The 21,645-nt window shown below is 40.9% G+C and overlaps 1 protein-coding gene across 1 annotated transcript; it reads right to left on the reverse strand.

The window, feature by feature from the left end:
• LOC139647325 (double-stranded RNA-specific editase B2-like) lies at positions 1 to 21,253 on the reverse strand. Its single transcript, XM_071523207.1, has 9 exons — positions 21,178 to 21,253; positions 19,969 to 20,897; positions 15,426 to 15,543; positions 12,680 to 12,848; positions 10,698 to 10,849; positions 9,258 to 9,426; positions 6,629 to 6,810; positions 5,565 to 5,746; positions 1 to 177 (listed from the first exon to the last, which is right to left on the reverse strand). Exons 1-9 carry the CDS (start codon positions 21,251 to 21,253, stop codon positions 1 to 3), a joined length of 2,154 nt encoding a protein of 717 aa, XP_071379308.1.
• Between the last annotated feature and the right edge of the window lie 392 nt (positions 21,254 to 21,645).

Here is a 21,645-nt window from a genome sequence, read left to right on the forward strand (position 1 = left end):
TCACACGCTGGCGTGGAAGTGGCCCAGCTCTGGAGGTTTTCTGGGCCAGGCTCCCAGCCCTCTGTCCTGCAGAGCCACGGCAAACTGCTGCCTGGCCCTCTGGTAGTGTGCGGCGGCCATCTTGGAGCCAGAGTACGTCCTCACGGAGGCTTCTGCACCCGACACCTGACCGCTCAGCTGAGAGAGAGAGAGAGAGAGAGAGAGAGAGAGAGAGGGAGAGAGAGGGAGAGAGAGGGAGGAAGAGTCGGGTCAAATTTATTTGTGAAGATGTTTTGACAAAACAGAGCAACAACAACAACATAAATACGGATATAAACAAGATCACATTGTAATTTGTCTACAGATGTTTCAAGACTTGTACTTTGCAACTTGTACTTGTCCATCAGCATTTGTGAATATGTAAAAAAAAAAAAAAAAAGCAAAAATAAACCCAACATTTGTGAAAATCAGGTTTTGGCTTCATTTTTGCAATTTCGTTTGCACATTCATAAATGTTGATGGACAAGTTGCAAAGTACAAGTCTTGAAACAGTTTAGCACAAATGATAATAGATGATTATCAGCTGAAACAAACCCATCACTAAGTGTGTGTGTGTGTGTAAGTGAGAGACAAAGAGCAGGTAGAGGTTAAAGGAAAACTCCCTGACCCAGTGATTCCCAAAGTGTGGCCCACGGCCCCCTGGTGGGCCATGAAGGTACTGCAGGTGGGCCACGAGAGGTCATTTACAATAAATAAATAAAAAGTTTTTAATTTTCAATTTTGTAATTAAGTTTGAAATGACCATAAAATATTTATGATTAATTATTTGCATTAAAAAAAAGTAATCAGAACTAATAAAACAAAGCCATGGGATTTAAATTACGTGTTACTCTTCATTTATCTGACCTATTTTTGATCTGGCCGGAATGTATCTTATATCTTGTCATTGGCGGGGAATTGTAATTGAGGGAATACCTCATCATTGGCGGGGGGGGAAGAGTAAAAATGGAGCGGTGGTTATCAGGTTGCAAAAGGAAAGCTGTTAATGGAGAATCAACCTCCACAAGCGAATCATCAGAAGATCAAAATGAATCCGTGAAAACAAAAAGAAGGACTTATAAGTGATGTACTGTGGATGGATTTTTAATTTGCACTGCATTGCCGTATGCCCACGTTCACATGTTCTGTTTATGAAATAAAAAATATATAGGGAAATACTTCATCTTAGTCTGGTGTGTTGATCAGAGTTGTGATTAAAGGGTTGGGTGGGTCGTGGAGTTTGGGAATGGCTGCCCTAAACCATTTTAACACTGGTAAAAACTACTGGTGATGGATCTTCTGGGTCCATTTAGTAGTTTGGTTTGGTTATTTTTCTTCTTACTGTGGATAACTGGCCAAGCTACAATGGAGTTTGATATGAGAAAATGTTTCAGGATGTAAAACCTCAGCGGTAAACGTCAGGTTTTGGTGTCAGTCCCTCAGAATCAAAGAGCGAGGGCTTCTTCTTTCTAGAGCCGCCATTTTGCACAGAGAGACGTTCAACAATCACACAGGGAGAAATCCATCGTAGAAGAAGAAGAGAGACCAGTTTCTCCACCCACAGGAGCAGGAGAGAGACAGGTTGGGGTTTTGAGTAAGAAGCTTAACTGGAAAAACTCTCACTTTGTAACCACTATCTGTCTCTCCACCTACATGTAAAACCCACATCTGAATGCAACAAGTTCAGGCCCCTTCTCTGGGGGCTGTTGAAAGGCATTCTGGGAAATGTAGGAAATTACTGCAGCAGAAGTAGACGAGGCAGGTTGAGGAAAGCGGGTTCACCGAAAGAGTAAATTCCATCACTTCATCACAAAATAACTCCTGGAATGTATTGAACACCACAGATTGATGATATTTAATATGAGTATCAGAGGTGGGTTTCTCCTTTTTAAGTTGTGAGGTCAAAGAGTCACGAGGGAAAAAGAAAAGAAGAGGAAGGAAAGAAGGTAACAGAGAGAAAGGGAGGTGAAGGAGCGGGGGATGAAGCACAGAGGGAAAGGAGGAGGAGGAAGAGTTCAGGTTAAATTCGTCACCCAGACAGAATAAAACATAACGACCCGAAGAAAACTGCCAACTGTGAGCCGGACGAGCTTCAGCCGAGAAAATTAACACTTTCCACGTCTCTCTCTCTCTCTCTCTCTTTCTGCAGTGTGTTACAGTCTTTTATCTTGAACGACTAATATTATTTCTCTGTCTTCCTATCATCATCTCTATCTGTCTTTGTCTTTCTTTCCTTTCTTTCTCTCTCTCTCTCTCCGCTCATATTATCTTATAGTCTTTTGTTCTCAAAGATTAATATTTTTTCTTTTAGTCTCTGTATCTTTTTCTCATTTTGTCCCTCTCTCTCTCCTTCTGTCTCTCTTTTTTCTCTCTCTCCCTCATTCATAATATCTTAGTCTTTTGTTCTAAAAGTCTCTGTATCTCTTTTCTTGTGTTTTTAGAGTCCTCTCTCTCTCTCGCTCTCCTTCTCTCTCTCAATTTAGTAAATCAAAACGCATATAATAAAAATAATTTATAATAATGGTAACAATATGCAAGTCTCTCTATTCTTTCTCTTTGTCATTTGCAGTCTTTATCTCTACCTGTATCTCTCCCTCTGTCTCCCTCTCATTCACAGTCTTTGTCTCTTTCTCTGTCTCTCCTTCCTCTCTTTCTCTCTCCCTCTCTCATTCAGTCATTGTCTCTCTCTCTGCCTCTCTCTCTGTTTCTCTTTCTCTCATTTGCAGTCTTTCTCTTGTCTCTCTCTCTCCACCTTTCTTGTTCAGTCTTTCTCTCTCTCTCTCTCTCTCTCTCTCTCTCTCCTCTCTCTCTCAATTTAGTAAATCAAAACACATATAATAAAAATCATATATAATAATGGTAATAATAACAATATGCAAGTCTCTCTATTCTTTCTTTTTGTCATTTGCAGTGTTTTTACTTGTATCTCTCCGTCTGTTTCTCTCATTCACAGTCTTTCTCTCTCTCTCTCTCTGTCTCTCCTTCCTCTCTTTCTTTCTCCCTCTCTCATTCAGTCATTGTCTCTCTCTCTGCCTCTCTCACTGTTTCTCTCTCTCACTCATAGTCTTTGTTTCTCTCTCTCTCTTCCCACCTTTCTTGTTCAGTCTCTCCCTCTCTCTCTCCACCTTTCTTGTTCACAGTCTTTCTCTCTCTCTCTCTCTCTCCCCACCTTTCTTGTTCACAGTCTTTGTCTCTCCCCCTCTCCATCTCTCTTTCTCTCTCTTTTTCCTCTCTCATTTGCAGTTTCTCTCTCTCTCTCTCTCTCCACCTTACTTGTTCACAGTCTTTGTCTCTCCCTCTCTCTCCCTCTCCTCTCTTTCTTTTTCCTCTCTTGTTTTTCTCTCTCTCCCTCCCTCTCTCCCTCTCTCTCTCTCTCTCTCTCTCTCTCCACCCCCCCCCCCCCCTCTCTGAAAACATAATGAAGCAGAACCACGATGGCTTTTTCAAAATGACTGTGTCTCCTCTTGCATGTGATATGAAGCGCAGGGAGCATTTTGTCTTTTTTTGCGGGAGCGATTCCGCTGCTTTTCTAAATAATTACCGCTCTCTCCTCTGTCATCAAACTTTAAACCGCATACATATTTTAATTTCACAGTGGAAATTAAAGCGTGCTGTAAAGACATCATGGTAATGTGGAGGTTTTAGTCTAAGAAAGACGGATCGCCTCGGCATGCTGATGGAGCAGCCGCTGGACTTCAGCCACGATCTAGACTCATTTGTTCATCTTTTCCTTTATTGGGACGTTTTTACTTTGGTGGAGCAGCCAAAGTTTTTAATAACTTTACCTCGATATGAGTTTCTGAATAGTCAACCTCTGATATTACTCTGTAATCATCTCTGGGGTTCAGCTGCTTTTCCCTGCTCTTTGTGTTTAATCAGAAAAATGAATCTTGAAAAATGACTTTTTGAGAACTTGGACACGACACGGACAAGAGAATGAAATATTAGCAGAACCCTAAATTTAGCCAACAGGGATAGAAGAACTCACACCAAAAAGTTTTAGAAGAATCATATAATCTGCCCTCTATGATTTGTATATGTTTTGGGTTTGTAGATATGATACCTGTATGTTTAATAGTATGAAATTAGCCGCTTCATACAAGATTCGTAGTACTCTCGCTCACACTGAACGCACAAAAAAATGAAGGAACTCAAACTGATATTGAGTTGCAGCTCATTTTGCACAATCCACATCTCAACTGTCTCAAAGCAGAATCCTTCTCTGACTCGCCTGCTTCTCTTTATCTACAGCAGTCACCCAGAAAGTAAAAGTAGGCTCAGTCATCTCTCAGATGTACAGTGTGTAGCTACAGCAGACATGGAGCCTATACACACTTCAATCCAACTAGGGGTCTCTATCGGAGGATTTGCACAAGCGGCGTCTGGCCTCTGCCTTCCAGAGGCTGCTAACTTGTTTACAGAGGAAAAAGAGACTGACAGCAGAAAAAAAGAAGTCACAACACTTCTGCGGTGAGGCTGAAACTGTCTCCATGCTCGGGATTCAGAGGGAAATGGGTATCATCAAGTTTTCAAATAAAGTCTTAAACTGTCCGTGTCTACAGTGATTCTCCTTTGTCCTGTTAATGGGACTTTGCTCTGCAGCATGTAAACAGGTCAAAACTCCAGCAACACTTGTAGTATATAGAACAACTTTACTGTTATACCAACGCGTTTCGGCTTGTGGCCTTCATCAGGGTCATCATGAAACACATTACAAACAACATTTAAATAGGGTAACAGAAAAAATTCAAAAAGGTAAAAAAAAATAAAAGACAACCAATCATATACATCCACACACATATCAGCCAATGGGGTACCTACAAAGATGGGTTGGGTATATAGTCATGTGGCTTCAGGCCAATCGTAGTCCCAGACTGGCAGAGAGGCAAGGGGAGTATCCAATAAGGGGCATGGGTGACACCATATTGGGTCATAAACTGGAGATGTGCATCTAAGGCAGTGTTTCCCAACCCAGTCGTCAAGGACCCCCTGTCCTGCAAGTTTTTATTCCATCTTTACTCTTGCACACCTGATCCCAATGGGGCCTACACACTTTCATGCTGCTCTGTTCAGGTAGATCTGTCTCTACCAATCAGCATTAAGACCTTAACTGGATCAGGTGCGCAAGAGTAGAGCTGGAACCAATACTTGCAGGAAAAGGGGTCCTTGAGGACTGGGTTGGGAAACACTGATCTAAGGGGTGGTACTGGAGTTTGTACAGAAGAGGCCTCAACCCTCATGATGACCCTGATGAAGGCCACAAGCCGAAACGCGTTGGTCTAACAATAAAGTTATTCTATATACTACAAATGTTGCTGGGGTTTTGACCTTTTTAGACCTTTTTCCCTTCTCCATGCACCTTGGAAGTAGGTGAAGTTGTGCCAGAAACCCCTACTCTGCCTCTGCAGCATGTAAACAGGAATATGAATTGAACAGTTCTATGAGCAACACATGGAAACAGATTAATAGGAATACTGTCTTATTTAGACTAAAGCCAATACTCAGATTATTGATGTCCATGTAAACTCAGTCCGGGTCTGTCCCACCTGCTGCTGCAGGCCCTGCCAGCGGCTGAACAGGGAGCGGCTGCAGAGGCGTGACGGCGCCCCGGACTCCCTCCTCCTGCCGGTGGAGGTGCAGATCTCCTCCAGACCCGCGTCCCCGTAACTCCAGTTCAGACTCAGGTTGGGCGACTTCCCCGCCGGCCGAACCTCGCTGCTGCTCAGACCTGCAGGAGAGAGAAGACGCTGGGTGAGGATGGAGAGGAGATCCATTTGACTCCATTTGACTGTGAAATATCTGGAAAAGATAAAACATAACAGAAACATCTGTCTGTCACACTCTTCAGCACTTGGTCACTTAAAACAACACAATCTTACATTTCAGGCAATTTCAATGTGTCAATCAACAACACAATTTGGGGCCACTGTTGGTGCCACCCCAAATTTTGTTGTTGATTGACACATTGAAATTGCCTGAAATGTAAGATTGTTTCTAGCCCCCCCTTTGGCTCCGCCCATGGAAAAAGCTTTCATGACCTGGATATAGGTTGAATTACTATTGTGTTAAATCAATCAGATAGAGAGCAGCAAAACAGACATTTATTCATCTGAAAATGAGGCAGAGTATTACTTTGACTGCATAACACATGCAAATGAAAAGCATTAGCGTTAGTTTTGCTCTATGGGATGTGAAATGTGGAATGTGAAAACTTTAAAGCTGCAATAAGCGATTTTTCTGACCACTAGATGGCGACAGGAACCGCAACACATTTGTAAATAACACACAGCAAAGCCACTGCACTACGGAGGCCTACAAAGGACAAATGGAAGGATAAATACTAAGAACTAAGCTAACCGTACCTACTGAGAAGTCTCACCAGTTACCAGTCTCACTTTGCCAGACAAGCTAGTTTTAAAAAAGTGAAAAGAGGAGAAAACAGCAACACATCTGCTGCTGTGTGGATATTGGTTTATATCATTCTATCTCAATGAAATCTCCACATAGCACACATTCGTTTCTGAAATTGCTTATTGCAGGTATAAAAATGAATATCCCTGATGACCCCGGTGTCAGGATGTGTGGGTCCTGACCGGGCTTTAGCACCTACAGCCGAGCAGCAGCGGGTGTCGGCGGTAGGGGAAGGGCAGGTGGTGGATGTGTCCGAGGCGGCGGGCCAGCGCCCGGCCCAGGTGGCCCGTGTGGCTCAGCGTCCCGACCGTCAGGCTGTGCAGGTACACCGGCTCCAGCAGCTGGGACAGCAGCGCCCCCTGCAGGCCCAGGACGCTCCACCTGGTGAGCAAACCACAGTGAACAAGAACTTTACCCCCATTAAATCCAGTGGTGGAAAGAATACTAAAATATTTTACTCAAGTAGAAGTACTGTTACTAACTAAACCAAACCAAACTCAAATTTGGATCTAAACTGGCCATCTGCTATTGGCTGGTCTTTGGTGCCAGGTGATGTCACCACCTGTTGTACTCTAGAAGTGGTTCTCAACATGGGGTCCGGGGACCACCAGTGGTCCTTGAGGGGGTTCCAGGGGGTCCCCAGCAAATTGATGAATTGTTAAACTTCACCATTATTTCATTTACAAGAAGTTAACACAACTAGAGAATGTAGAAGAATGACTGTTTTGATCATAGTTTCTCTGTTATCTCTCTACCTACAATACAGATAGTCATGGGATTCTGGACAAAATCATATCTAACAATTAAAATATTCTCAGATTTGGGTCTGAGAGATAAAATCTCAACATATGGGGGTCCATGGCCTTACTTTGTACTAAATTAGGGGTCCTTGATATGAAAAAGGTTGAGAATCACTGCTCTAGAAGGTGACATTACCTGGCACCAAAGATCAGCCAATAGCAGATGGCCAGTTCAGTACCCTACTTTTCACCATTAGGTGTCAGGCTCCATCACAAGTTTGGGGTTTAGTTACTCTTTAAATAGAAGTAAAAGTACTGGTGTAAAAATCTACTTAAGTAAAAGTAAAAAGTGTCTCATTTAAACTGTCCTCAAAAGCAAAAGCAAAAGCAAAAGTTACTGAGTTATTTTTAAGAATAGAGAATGTTGTTGTGATGTGATCTTTTCCATGTGATTCTAAAAGGATGAGAGGACAGAGTTCAAACTAGATTCTTGGACCCACTGTGAAAAAAAAAAAGACTAAATAAAGTGCACAAACAAAGCCAGATCACCAATCTGAGTCACTGTGAATCACTCCACAATTTGTCAATGTACATCGGTCCAGTTTCTGTTGCTGATGGAGAAACACAAAATCTGTTGTCTGTAATGGATGGGATTAAAAATGTAGAGAAGTACAATACTTCAGTGAAAACGTACCTAAGTAAAAGTAAAATTACTGACATTAAAAAATGCTCAAAAAAGTACAAGTACACAGAAAAGCAGTAATGTGAGTAAATGGGATTAGTTTCTTCTGCCCTTGATCAAATCTGTGCAAAAAAAATAAAAGAATACGGCAATGTTCGACAGTTTGACAGCAGTTCAGAGGCGAAGGTTTCCACTCAGGGACCATTAAGGTTTGACCGGTGTTTGACTGTCTAGACAGCAGAAACTATCAGCAAGCTGTTACCCAGCATGCACCGAGGGAACATGATATGAAAACCACCTGCTCTGTCTCTCTGAAATAGACCGACTGGGTGAAGCCAGGTGAGAAATAGGATTCTCTTATTGATTTCGGCTTTTAAAATCCACTGAAATGATGAAGAGGAGATGCGGGCGAAGAGGAGGAGAGAGGGTAAAGGATGATATTTGAAGCTGTGAGACAACTGACATGGATTGTGCAAAAGAGCGTGACACTCAGAGTTAGGAAGGTGGTCCTGTGTTTTGTTTTGTTTTGTTTTGTTTTGTCGGTCAGTTCTTCTGAATTGCTGCTCATGTCTGATTTTTTTTTTTTTTTTGGATGACTGTTCATATCTATTCTTGGATGCAACCCATATCTGAACTGAATATGAACTGGCAGTAATGTCAGAAAGACACAATAACAAAAGACATCACATTTGTTTTTCTTTTAAACACATTTTGGCTAAAGTGGATTTTTTTTTTTTGCACTAGGGACCAGGAGGAATGCCATTTTGTTCCTTTATATACTGTCCTTTGTATACAGATTGGATGATAATAAAGTGGATCTTATCTCATCTCATCTTATCTTATCTTGGCTTATCTTATCTTATCTTATCTCATCTTATCTTATTGTATCTTATCTCATTTTATCGTTTCCCTCTATGAACCAGTAACCCCTTAAAATAACCTTACATTTACATTAATTATCCCCTTAATGCATGCAAAATTAGGGAGTTATTAACGGAGCAGACCCCCATCAAAACCTCCTTAAACACCCCTTAATGTTTGACAGTTTACTTTCTGATTTAATGTAAAATTCAGGGAGACAGGAACTTTCCATTAATAACTCACTAATAACCTGTAAACCTGCGTAAAAGACATGAAAAATCCAATGCAGAGGCATCGAGACACAGAATGTGATAAGGGCCTATTGAGAAAATGTGACTCCATGCAGTTTTTTGTTGTTAACACTGAGTGGAAAACATCAGATCTGTGTCACATGTGAGGGAAAAAAATCTTAATGCTGCAGTGTGAATGGAGCCACAGTTCATTTGTTCAGTGAATTCAGGTAGTGACTTTGCAGGAAACTAAAAATCTTCCAGAACAAAGATTACAGAACTAGATTCGTGTTGTATAGCTGTAGAGGAACTCACTTTGCCATTTTGTCGGTGCAGGACATGGTGACGAGACGTTTACCCGGCGACGCCCCGTCCCATTTCTGATTGGCTCTCCGCGCCGTAACAGGAAGCGTCCCCTCCCCGCCGTCCATCTTCACCCTGAGGTGACAGCGGAACCGCCGCACCCGCCGGTGGCTGCCGGGATCTGACAGGAGAAGAAGAAGAAGACTACAGGTCAGAGAGGCCGGTTTGTCACCAAGATGAAGTTTTTAGATCGCTGAAACATTTTCTTCAAGTGTTAAAAGTGTTTTAGCATGGATTTTTCCTTTAAGTTTATTTTAAACTTTAATGGGGGGATTGGGTCATTCCAGCATCTGAGAACATATATATAGATAAGAATAGAACAAATAGAGAGTATGATTTTAGTATGACTTTCACTTTTTTTTTTAACTATGAACATGAACATCCAAGAGTGTAAAACCAATGAAAAACATTAGATTATTCATTTCTAAAGTCCCCCTCTCTCTCTCTCTTTAAGCCTTGAGACATTTGAGTCACAAAATGTGCAAAAGGGGATGCAACTCAATATTAGGAGCAACACTTGAAAGTTCCTGATTTTATACTAAAATACAGCATCCAAATTCACCAGTGTGCCTCAGCTCTCTGGTCCTCTCTCCCTTCTAGGATCCACACTTCACAGCCTGAGGAAAACCCTGTGATGGAGATTTGTGTCGATACAGCAGCAGCAGCAGCAGCTTTAAAGGAATAGTTCACCCAAAAATGAAAATTCTGTCATCATCTCCTCCCCCTCATGCCAGTTGAAAAAACAGGTGAAGTTTGTCCATATAACACACAGAGAGGCTGGCAGCACAACTTCATAGCAGCCTTCTCCAAAACAACTGAAGTCAGTGGGGACCAGTTCTTCAGAGTTCCATAAAGACCTACAGTATATTTACACCATCATTTAGTGCAAATCTTAACTACAGCTGATTGACTTGCAACAAATCATGGTGTATAGGTCTTTCTATTCACAGTGTGATTGTTTGGCTGTTTTTGTTTTGGAGCTCTAAAGAACAGGTCCCCATTGACTTCAGTTGTTTTGGAGAAGGCTGCTACCAAGTTGTGCTGGCAGCCTCCCTGTGTGTTATATGGACTAACAAATTTCACCTGTGTTTCATTTGGCATGAGGGTGAGGAGATGATGACAGGATTTTCATTTTTGGGGCGAACTATTCCTTTAAAATAAACGATTTCACCAGGATTTCCTCTATGATGTTTAGTTTTGATCAAAGTCATGTCTCCTTGAATGTAACCAATCAACATGTTGAAATTAATTTGAAAGTCCTTGAATTTGGTGTCCAATTTAGTGTGGAAGGTGGTTATAATATCATGTACAATCAGCATATACCACATTATCATCCTCCTCCTCCTCCTCCTCCTCTCTGAGTGTGTGTGTGTGTGTGTGTGTGTTGCTCACATGCGGCTGTGGTCTCGTAGGGGCAGTTGAGTCGGGCGTCTCCGCACGGCGAGGAGCTGACGTACATGTGCAGCAGGACGCCGTCCCGCAGCCTGAAGCCACGCCCCTTATCTGCCACCAAGACGGACTGCTCCGACCCGGCTGCTCGCTTGCTTCAGAGAGTGAAAAAAAAAAAAAAACAGATGTGTAAAGACAAGAGAAGAGGTTCCTTCCAACATGAGATTGAAATAAATAAACACCAAATGATTGATCACACAAACTGAAAACAAATAAGATTAAACTTTATTGATCCCTGTGGGGAAATTAGCAGCTATAAATATTAACAGGATTCAGCAAAGAAAAATGAAAACTAAATAGGGTATTAAACACAACTACAACACTGGAATGTATTAGATAGAATAATATGAAAGTATGAAATTATAGGAATTACAGCAGCAGTAGAAGATACTGAGACAAAAAAGAAACTAATCTAGAATGTGAAAAACATGTATTCAGTATGAAAATAGACAAGATATAGATAATATATACCAAATGAGAAAAATTTAAAAATGTGAATTCATATATATATGCATATACACATGGTATGAAAAATGTGTTTTTCAATTGGAAAGTGTCTTGAAATTCCAGTGGGTGGAGAGTTTCTGCTCAAGTCAAGGCCAGAAAATGAGGCAGAAATCTCAGTAATCATTGATTCATCGGTATTGATCACTAACCCTATCAACCCCCTGCAGATATATTATGGTCTGTTTGTACTGTGGGGCCGTAAAAACCTCACTTACTACATATCGGCAAAAAAAAATCACAGCTATCGGTAGCGTCAGTACAAAAATGACAGTATCGGCCCTCAAACACCCATTTAAAACTCTACTCATGTTAAAAACCCCATGAAGAAACATGGAGAGCGTGATTTTCTTGTGTTGATGTATTTCTGAATGAAACAGAAAGTTAGGGCGGGAAGCCTCAGTGATGACCAACCCGGTCTCACGGCAGTTCGTGAAATAGTCACGAAATTTAATCTATTGATTCGTGTACATGGACACGATTTTTCCATTTTTTTCGTGACACTCAGCACGACTTTCAAACTAATGTATTTCAATTGGAAGTATCTTTCGTGCCTGCAACACGTTTTTTTTTTCTGTCAGTCGGGACTCAGGAAGCAGTGTGACATTGAAATAAAACAGTGGTAGATCGGTGTATATGTTTGCCTTTGATGCTGACGACCGGGGTTTGATTCCCAGTGTGTTCAAAGTACATTTCAACCGTAAGCCACATTTAAATTTTTAACAAACGTTTCTCTTATTTAACCAGGACCAAACCATTTCTCTAACCTTAACCAAGTTGTTTTAGTTGCCTAACCATAACCGTAACACAAGTAGTTTTATTTGCCTAAACGTTTTCAAATTCGTGGTGGAGGAACGTAATTCAGGTCGTGGTGGAGGCACGTTTTTTAGGTCGTGATCCAAAAAAAAAAGGTTGTTTTTAGGTCGTGCTGAGTGTCACGAAAAAAATGGAAAAATCGTGTCCATGTACATGAATCAATAGATTACATTTTCGTGACTATTTCATAAACTGCCGTGAGACCGTGTTGTGATGACTGATGATGATTTGTTATTATGTTTAATTGTACTGTTATCTGTTATCACTTTATCCTTAATTTCACTCATTTGTATATCTGCTTAGCTTGCTTGTTTTTATATCCTAAGTTGACTGTACTTTTTTATTGTATGTCTATATTGTATACAATCAGCTTGCCTGATTGTTTTTATATCTTAAGTTGACTGGACTTTCTTATTGTATGTCTGTATTGTATTTCTATGTTCAGGACCCCAGGAAGACTAGAGGCACATAAGTGCTTCTAATGGGGATCCTTAAATAAACATAAACATAAACATGACGAATGATGACAATCTGCACACAAAGGGATGGAAGTAAATGAAGAACTATGCAGACTAAAGGAGATAAGATAGATGATTGCTGTTGACCTCAGCAGCAGCTCCAGCTGAGCGTAGAGGAACCTGAGCAGCGCCCTCCTGGTGACGACCTCGGCGTGGCAGTCGCTCAGCGTCACGCCGCGCTCGCTGACCGAGTCCCAGTCCAGACACTTCGTCCCTGTGGCCAGACACACGACCTGGGCTGATCTCAGGTCAAATCCTGCAGAGAGAGAGAGAGAGAGAGAGAGAGAGGGAGAGAGAGGGACAGGGAGAGAGAGAGAGAGAGAGAGATTTAACATTGCATCACACAAAAAGCTTCAGTGCAAATCTCAACCATGAACATCAAAAAGACAAAAGAAAGGAGAGTTTTATCAATGAAAGCTCAGTGACGGAATTCTTAAAATTGAGAGAGGGAGAAATAAAAAGGAGACAGAATTACACTTCTTTGCCTAAATATAAAAAAATAACAAACAAATGCATATAAAAAGGGAATATAAAAAACATTTTCCAAACTTCTCCCTCTGTTCTAATGAAATGAAACTAGCAGTCGGACCAGAGAGGAAGAGAAGACTTTGTTTGTCTCAGCATGTTACACACTGACAAACCATGGCTGTTCTTTTGTGTGTGTTTATGTTTACATTTTATTACTATTCCCACGTACGTTTTCCTATTTACATAAACAGTATGTAACATAGTCATATATCATCCTGGCTTTTGTTGCCTGCATTTTATACGTTTGATTTGGCAACATGTAATGAACACCAGCATTTCATGCCAATAAAGATTATCTTTTAATTGAAAATTGAGAGAGAGAGAGAGATAGAGAGAGAGAGAGAGTGAGATAGAGAGAGTGATAGAGAGAGAGTGATAGAGAGAGTGATAGAGTGATAGAGGGAGAGAGTGATAGAGAGAGTGATAGAGAGAGAGAGAGTGAGTGATAGAGAGCGAGAGAGAGTCATAGAGAGAGAGAGAGACAGAGGAGAGAGTGAGTGATATAGAGCGAGAGAGTGATAGAGAGTGATAGAGAGAGAGAAACAGAGAGAGAGAGTGATAGAGAGAGAGAGAGAGTGAGTGATAGAGAGCGAGAGACAGAGAGAGAGAGAGAGTGAATGATAGAGTGATAGAGAGAGTGATAGAGAGAGAGAGACAGAGAGAGAGAGAGAGACAGAGAGAGAGAGAGAGAGTGAGTGATAGAGAGATAGGTTACTGTTATTACCATTCTGTTTCTGTCTCTCTTATTATTTCCTCCTCTGTATGCTTTGGCAACACCAACGTATTTACATAAACATATATTACAGATATCTGTAAATATTTCCTGCAGCTCCAGTTTGGTGGTTTTTCGGTGGTTTGTTCTGTCAGCGATTCACTGACATTTGATACCAAACTACTGATTTGATATTCAGAACAAGAAAACAAGAAAACAAGAAAACAGGACCTTTCCTCGTAACATTAACCGCCTCAGACGGCCTGATGAAAACTGTATGACTGAACTGAAACTGAACTGAACTGAACTGTTGGCTTGTTGTGTTGCAATCTGGCCTCATCAAAGATTCACAGGTTGGTAAAGATGGCTGCCTCCCCCTTGGATCCACGGGGTAATTTGAGGCAACTTGACTAATGTGTATTTTGTTTTGTTGGTTTGTTTGTTTCAATTGCAGTTTTTTTTTTTGCTTGGATTTTCTGTTTATTTTGCAGTTTGAGTTTCTCTTTTCTCTGTCTGTTCAGCCATGGTGGCTATCGCTGCTCATGCTAACTACCCAGTTCTTCTTCTCCTGTTTATTCCAAACAAACAAACAAACCGGAAATGGATGAAAAAAGCATCACAAAGTTATATTTGCAAAAAGTAACGCACCCTAATTTCGTATAGTATTCTACGAATGACGTGAAACAGGACTGTGGAGCTCATGTGACTGAAACAGAACGTAGTTTCACATTGAAATAGTCCAGTGGAAAGTACATTTACCTTAAACTCCAGGGTTTACAAATAAGTTTGCTACTGTGAGTGTTTCAGTTTCAGCAAGAATTTCTTTTTATCTAACTACAACCAAAACTTTAATGGAAGTTTCAGTCACATAAACCTAAACACTAACCTTAACCAAAGTTGGTTTAGCGCAGTTATCAGTTATGCAGCTGACCATGTGCAGGTATAGTACAAATCAAGGCTGCATAACTTTTCATATCATACAAACATTGGTAACACTTTACAATAAGGGTCACTAAGTTAAGGGTTAGTTGATGCTTAATAAGCATTAACTAACCCTTAATTAACATTTAACTAATATGTCTGGTAATCATTTACTAATGGTGTTCATGTTAACTAAGGTATTAATTTATACATTATTTAATAGTCATCTTTATAATCTATTAAATCATGTATAAATGAATACCTTTGTTAACATGAACACCCTTAGTAAATTACACATTAGTTAACTGTTAATTAAGGGTTAGTTAATGCTTATTAAGCATTAACTAACGCTTATTAAGCATTAACTAACCCTTAACTTAGTGACCCTTATTGTAAAGTGTTACCCAAACATTGTATGAGAACACATTGACCCAGTTCTTCTTCTTCTGTTTATTCCTAACAAACCAGGAACATAAAACAAATCACTTCCTGGCAATAGAAAACAGGAAAACAGACATTTATTTATATGAAAATGTCTCTGGTTTTTACTTTAACCAGGAAAGTTGACTAAAATCCCACTCCGGCACCATGGAGACTCAGGCTCAGTGTTTATTTCCTCATCTCTCCACACTGGACCTGTCAGGTGTTTGAGTGTTTTCTGTCAGTTCTCACCTCTGGTCATTACTATCCCTGCCAGCACTTTGTGACGGGCGAGCGAGGCGGAGCAGCAGCTGTCTGTCAGCGCTGCGTACTTCTCTCTCACCAGGTGGAAGATCGACTCTGCAAAGCACTGGAGGAGGAGGAGGAGGAGGAGGAGAAGGAGAAGAAGAAGGCAATGTTGTTAAGACCATGGAGGATGAAAATGATCCATGTGTTGATTAAGGTGACTGTTTTACAACTATGCTACTAGTTTTCTTCTCACTCTCTCTTTCTCGCTTTCTCCTCTTTTTTCTGCCTTTTTTTCTTAGATTTATTGCTTATTACGAGACGCGTTTATTGTTATTCTGTCTATAACTTAATATGCAGATTGTGTGTCTTGACCAGGTCTTCCTTGTAAAAATTGATCTGTGATCTCAGTGGGAATAACCTGGTTAAATAAAAGTTAAATTACAGGGATAACAGATTTCCTCCATGTTTTCTATTGTAACTTCAAAACTAATCCCTTCTAAAACACCTTGGGAAGTTTTTCATGAACAGATGTACTCCTATCCACATCGTCCTCCTCTATTGGCACTAAAAATGTTCCTGCCTGATAATATTATTAATACTACTACTACTGCTACTACTACTACTACTAGTACTAAACTACATAAACTATTTATAGAGCATTTTTCTTAACACAAGCTACAAAGTGCTTTACAGGAATAAATCAAATGACAATAAAAATGGAATGAAAATAAAAAGAAACACCACAATTTAAAAGAACACAGCATCAAGAAGGTTTACGAAGGAGAGGCTAGGTTTGATGCATTAATAAAAGCTTCTTACTCTTCCCCTCATTGCTATGTGTTGTTTGTAATGGAATTCAAGTAATGTGAGTTTATTCTACTGTCAATCTACTGTCTGGATAGGAGTCAGACTAAAACATCTAAATGCCAAAAATGAAAAATGGAAAAACGGTAACACTTTACAATAAGGGTCACTAAGTTAAGGGTTAGTTAATGCTTAATAAGGGTTAGTTAATGCTTAATAAGCATTAATTAACAGTTAACTAATGTGTAATTTACTAATGGTGTTCATGTTAACTAAGGTATCAATTTATACATGATTTAATAGTTTATAAAGATGACTTAAATAATGTATAAATTAATACCTTAGTTAACATGAACACCATTAGTAAATTATTACCAGACACATTAGTTAACTGTTAATTAAGGTTAGTTAATGCTTATTAAGCATTAACTAACCCTTAACTTAGTGACCCTTATTGTAAAGTGTTACCGGAAAAACTTTAAACAAAATGTTCAAGGTCATTAAGAGTCATTATTGTCATTTTAACTCAATATTAGCGAGGTAGCAAGGGGGGAAAAAAAAGTCAAATATCCTCTCTATTTATTCAAAACTCAGAGTTCCCTTGATGAACTTTCACACAAAGTTGGCCCCAGAAACTGAATGTTATATACTGTTAAACCTATATTTAGACGTAAGGGCACTGGGGCTTCTGCTGTCTTATTTTTCTCAAACAACAGCTCCAAAACACACAGAAATCTTTCACACGAGTCTACAGGGAAGCATATACAGCTGTGACATTTTCCTAGACCATAAGTATGGGCTTGCTATAAATCTGACAGTCTGTCAATGACGGCCATGAGTTTTCTCTCTCTAAACTCCCCCAGAGAATGCGGAGGAGAGGTTTCATGCTCCTCCTTGTCAAAATATCCCTAATTATATTTTTAGAGGACTGTCATTCTCTTGGCAGACGTTGCCAGGAAGTTAAAGTTCCTTGTCATGTGCACCAAGGTTCAACGAAATGCCAGGATGAGCATAAAAACAAACAACTGTGTCTTAATGATATGCACCACTAGAGGGACATTAATTCACTAGACCATGTTAAAAAATAAATAAAATCAGCCCGAGTGTTAGACATTAATATCGTATTTAACTCATCTGCTGAAGAGAATAAGATCGCTCAACCCGTCAATCTCTCTCCTCAGTGTGGAGGAAGCAGATAAAATATTTGACAATCAGAACTGGGCCCAATAGTAGCTGCAAATAATTCATGTTAAATAAAGGAGTATATGATATTAATATATATTAGTGTTTGTTTTGACCGGTTTAGAGGACCGGATGGGTGAGGTTTATCTCATCAGGACTGTCGTCAGTCACAGGAAAGTAGATGAATTGACTTCCATTGATTGTCTAAACTTTCTGCTGTTCATTACATACTGCATTGTCATACGTGACAAACCCCACCAGTAGAATAAAACAAGATTTTTCAAACTTTTCATGTCATAGACCCCCATTTCAAATGATTGACACTGATATGAAAAGATGTTTTGGTAAATTAAATTGTCTAAATATCTTAATTGTACATGTGAAATAGATTCATAGTGGTGATATTGACCCGTATTGTTAGAACTCATACATTTTTTGTATTGCAATAATTTCAAGTGAATTGAAGTACAGTGAAATTAAACCCCCTGGAACCCTCTCAAGGACCCCTGGGGGTCCCCGGACCCCACTTTGAAAACCATTGGTGTAAAACAAACCATAAAACTATTTGGCTCTAATTGTTTATGCAGGTTTGATGACTAATAAGAGAACCACTGGGATTTTTTTTTAAAGATTATTTCACAACATTTTCAACAGAATATGTTTATGTGGCCCAGTGTAGCTCAACAGGTAGATCATGGCACTAACATGTGTTTTATGTTCCCACTGGAACCATCCATAATTATAACATATTCTCCTGTGATACTGTATGATACTTAACATGCCAGCATCCACCAAATGGCATATATTCTAATCAATTTAAGGAGAAATTAACAAATTAACAGATTTCCAAAATGCTATATGATGCAAAGAAACTCAAGTTTATCATTCAACATCTCCAAAATGTAGAGGCACCAGTCTATGAAAGTGTTATCATTTTGTCGGCAAAGTGCTTAAATTATCGACTATCCTCTTAAAAGTCCTACGACGTGTTTTAGCTCATTTTATAAGAGCAGGTGTCACTTTTTATCAAACGGCGGATACCTCGTTTTGGAGCATAACTCCAGCCTGGATGACTGTGGCACAAGGTCATGTGTAATGAGTGTGTTAAACAATTATCTGTCAGATTATTATGCTCTTCACACTGCCTTCCCGCTCCGTCTCAATCTCCTTGGTCTGCTGCCGCTCCTCCTTCATCCCTAATGTGCTGTAATAATGTTCATTAAAGCGTCGCACCGCCTGACAGACAGTTCATATTGAAGGGGGGTGGTAGTGCTAAGTGATCAGTCGGGGGCTGTGAACAAATCGTCTCCCAGACAAAAACACTGTCTGGGACGGACCGGGAAGGATCCTGCAAATTGCTCCGTATTTCAATAATCGTCCTGCAGTGATGTGAAATCATCTGGTTGTTCACATTCAGAGCATCCAAGTCCAGTTATTGTCATTTTTCGTCTACAACGGTACTGCTGCATTCCTTTCCCTATGGATTCTGTATTCAACTCGGCCCTTAGGGGGTTTAATTAAGCATCTACATGTCTATCTGTCTCTCTATCTGTCAACTCTCTATATTCCTTCGCACAATTGAATGATAGAGAGGCTCTCCATTAGAAACGCCACGCTCGGCCACCCGCGTCAGCTCCGTGGGACCGAACTTCCGAGAGACGAATCCTCTTGTATTCATAAAGCATGACAACAAAAGACGTCGCGGACGATTCTCTGAGGCTTAGAGACATAATGAAGTTGTTTAGATGCTACGGACGGGCATGCAGGGCGCCGTTCAGCTCTCGGGCCTCAGGACATGATGGCCATACTGATATGCGGTACACTCCATTTGGTAGCATACGGTGCACCTCAGACCCATTTATCCAGACCATTTAGGAGACTGGTGGAAGCTGAAGAAATAAGGGGCGAATTCAGTGCGGCTGCTCAAAGCTGACATGTTGGTGGTTGTATCTGCAAGTGAGCTAAAATATATCTTTAAAGTAAGGATGACATTTACTAATACATTGGATCTGGTGTAAATTATACCCTACACACTCTATACTCACTGGTAAGACCTGATCTCAACTATACTACTTTACACATATCTACCCATACTGCACTTTGCCTTTTCATGTCTATTTTTTTTTTTTTTAGATTTTTCTCTCATTTTTGCTTTTTTTTCTTGTGAAATACCGAATAGTTTTCAGCCTCTAGGCCTCCTCTGATCAAATGAAATGACCTGTAAAGGGAAAAACATTCTTTGGTTGAACTTTGAACTCTGCATATGCAGCCGATGATGGGGGTTCGTAAGTAGGCATCGCTTCGTTTTAAGGCGTCATGAGGCAAAACGGTTGAGAACCACTGACCTGCAGTATCTCACCCAAAATATCTAACCTCACCATCAATCTCAATGCCAATAAATGAATGAATTTGTAGTGAACTTTGCATCTGCTAATGCCAACTGATACAAAAACATGAAGTGCACTTTCATTCCACAAAAGACGTCTACAAGTCCATATATTGTGATATAATTATAAAAAGAAGTAACATAGAAAAGCTCCATGAAGGGGGACATACTCACCTGAGGTAGCTGATTTTTGGCTCTGCTGGCAGTGAGGCCCAGCAGTTTCCTCTCTGGTCCCAGGCTGATGTTGTATAAAGCCTGCAGGGCAGCTGCTGCCGCCTGGGCCTTGGCCAGCCTCTTGCTGTGGCCACACCCCTCGAATACCTGCCCCTCCACCCGCACCACCATGACAAAACTCCTCATCGGCCTTCCCTGCACTCTCTCGGTCAGGCAGATGTACCTGAGTCCTGGTCGCAACTCGTTGAGCAATGCCACCGGGCTGAGTTGCTCTGAAAGTGAAGCGTTAAGAGTTTGTCTTTTTGAACAAACCCTTGAAAAAACAAGCATATGGTTGTATATGCTTGAGAGGACCTCCTTTTTCCCTGTGTTGCAATGCAGGAGGTCGCAGTTCTCGCGCAACGATGGCTCAAACTCTTTGAGGAACGCGTCAGGGATGTCCAGTTTATCCGCTGTAAAATCCATTGGGGTGCCTGTGAGATTCCCCAAGGTGGCGTGCGCCTGGGAGGCGTTGGGGAACTGGACGAAGGACCGGAGAGCCAGCTCTGCAGCCCGCATCTTCGCCTGCTTCTTCGTTGGCCCTCGGCCCTCGAAGCGGAGACCGTTTACCTCAACGCCAATGGAAAACACCGGAGCGTGCAGTGGACCCGTCTTGGACATGATCTCGTACTGCAGACCCGGTCGCAGCTCGTTCAGCTGTACCAGCGCGTTCTTCTGAGTCACAGCCCAGGCCGTTCTCTTACAAGTCAAGTGGCTTTGGTAGAGGAATCGGTCTTTCCCATCCCCCAGTGGCTGTTTCCTCTTCAGGGCTCTTGTCCCGTGTCTGGGGACGGTCTCGCAAAAGGTTGACGGGTGATATTTTCGTAGAAGGTCACAGTCCACTTGGTTTTTATGGTCCTGATTCTCTTTCACCTCCAAACTGCTGGTACCTGTTGGTAGATCAAAATCAACACAAGAAATGTGAAGAGGAACATAAAGGTGAAATTTGATGATCCTACATCATATCCATACTGTTGGGTGAAAGCACTGTTTTCTCTGAAATGCGAACTTTTAAGAACTTACGATAACAAACCCATTTTTAATTTGATTGATGACCGTACATTTTTACAGGTATACAATGGTTTTGAAAGGATTCCATGGTCCTCTACAGATAGAGAAAATGTTATTTCTTTTCACCCTTCAACAGGTGCAAAGAGGAAAGACATTTACTTGAATTGTCTGCCTCCTCAGCTGAAGTCGTTCCAGTGTCCCTGTGTCTCATGGGACTGATGAGGGCCGACAACATGTTGCTCCGTCCTGAAACAGCATCACAGATACAGTCCATTACTGAGCGTTTTCTCCACAGCATGATGCATCATCACATATCATCACACACTGGACTGATACTTCACTACCGCATACTTAGGTATAAAAAGCCAACCGATAACCCGTCTCTGACATTTTTGTGTTCGAGAAATGGGCCCAATTACAGAGTCACGATTCTGCACGCTTATGCCGCATAGTTTTATATTCACTCCCTACCATAAAAGTAATGAAATGGACTGAGGTAAACACATTTATGGCGATAGTGCAAACGTAATGTGTGAGGCTGGGAAGACCATTAGAGTTCCCCGCTCAAGGAATAGAGTGAAAACAAACAGAAAGGCGGCTTAGAGCCGGCCGGGGTAATTGAAAGGT

The sequence above is a fragment of the Centroberyx affinis genome, unplaced genomic scaffold (genome assembly GCF_046629955.1).
Source record: "Centroberyx affinis isolate AG114_WGS23_722 - 3 ecotype Tasmania unplaced genomic scaffold, CSIRO-AGI_Caff_v1 ptg001077l_1, whole genome shotgun sequence".
In the NCBI taxonomy this organism is placed as follows: Eukaryota; Metazoa; Chordata; class Actinopteri; order Beryciformes; family Berycidae; genus Centroberyx; species Centroberyx affinis.

What these genes read in the sequence shown, in the direction of transcription:
- LOC139647325 (XM_071523207.1), bottom strand. Translation starts at nt 21,253, where the DNA reads ATGTTGTCGGCCCTCATCAGTCCCATGAGACACAGGGACACTGGAACG. An exon ending in AGGGATAGTAATGACCAGAG is followed by an intron (nt 12,849 to 15,425) that starts GTGAGAACTGAC and finishes CTCTCTCTGCAG; the next exon opens with GATTTGACCTGAGATCAGCC. An exon ending in GGCAGGGCCTGCAGCAGCAG is followed by an intron (nt 178 to 5,564) that starts GTGGGACAGACC and finishes TCTCTCTCTCAG; the next exon opens with CTGAGCGGTCAGGTGTCGGG.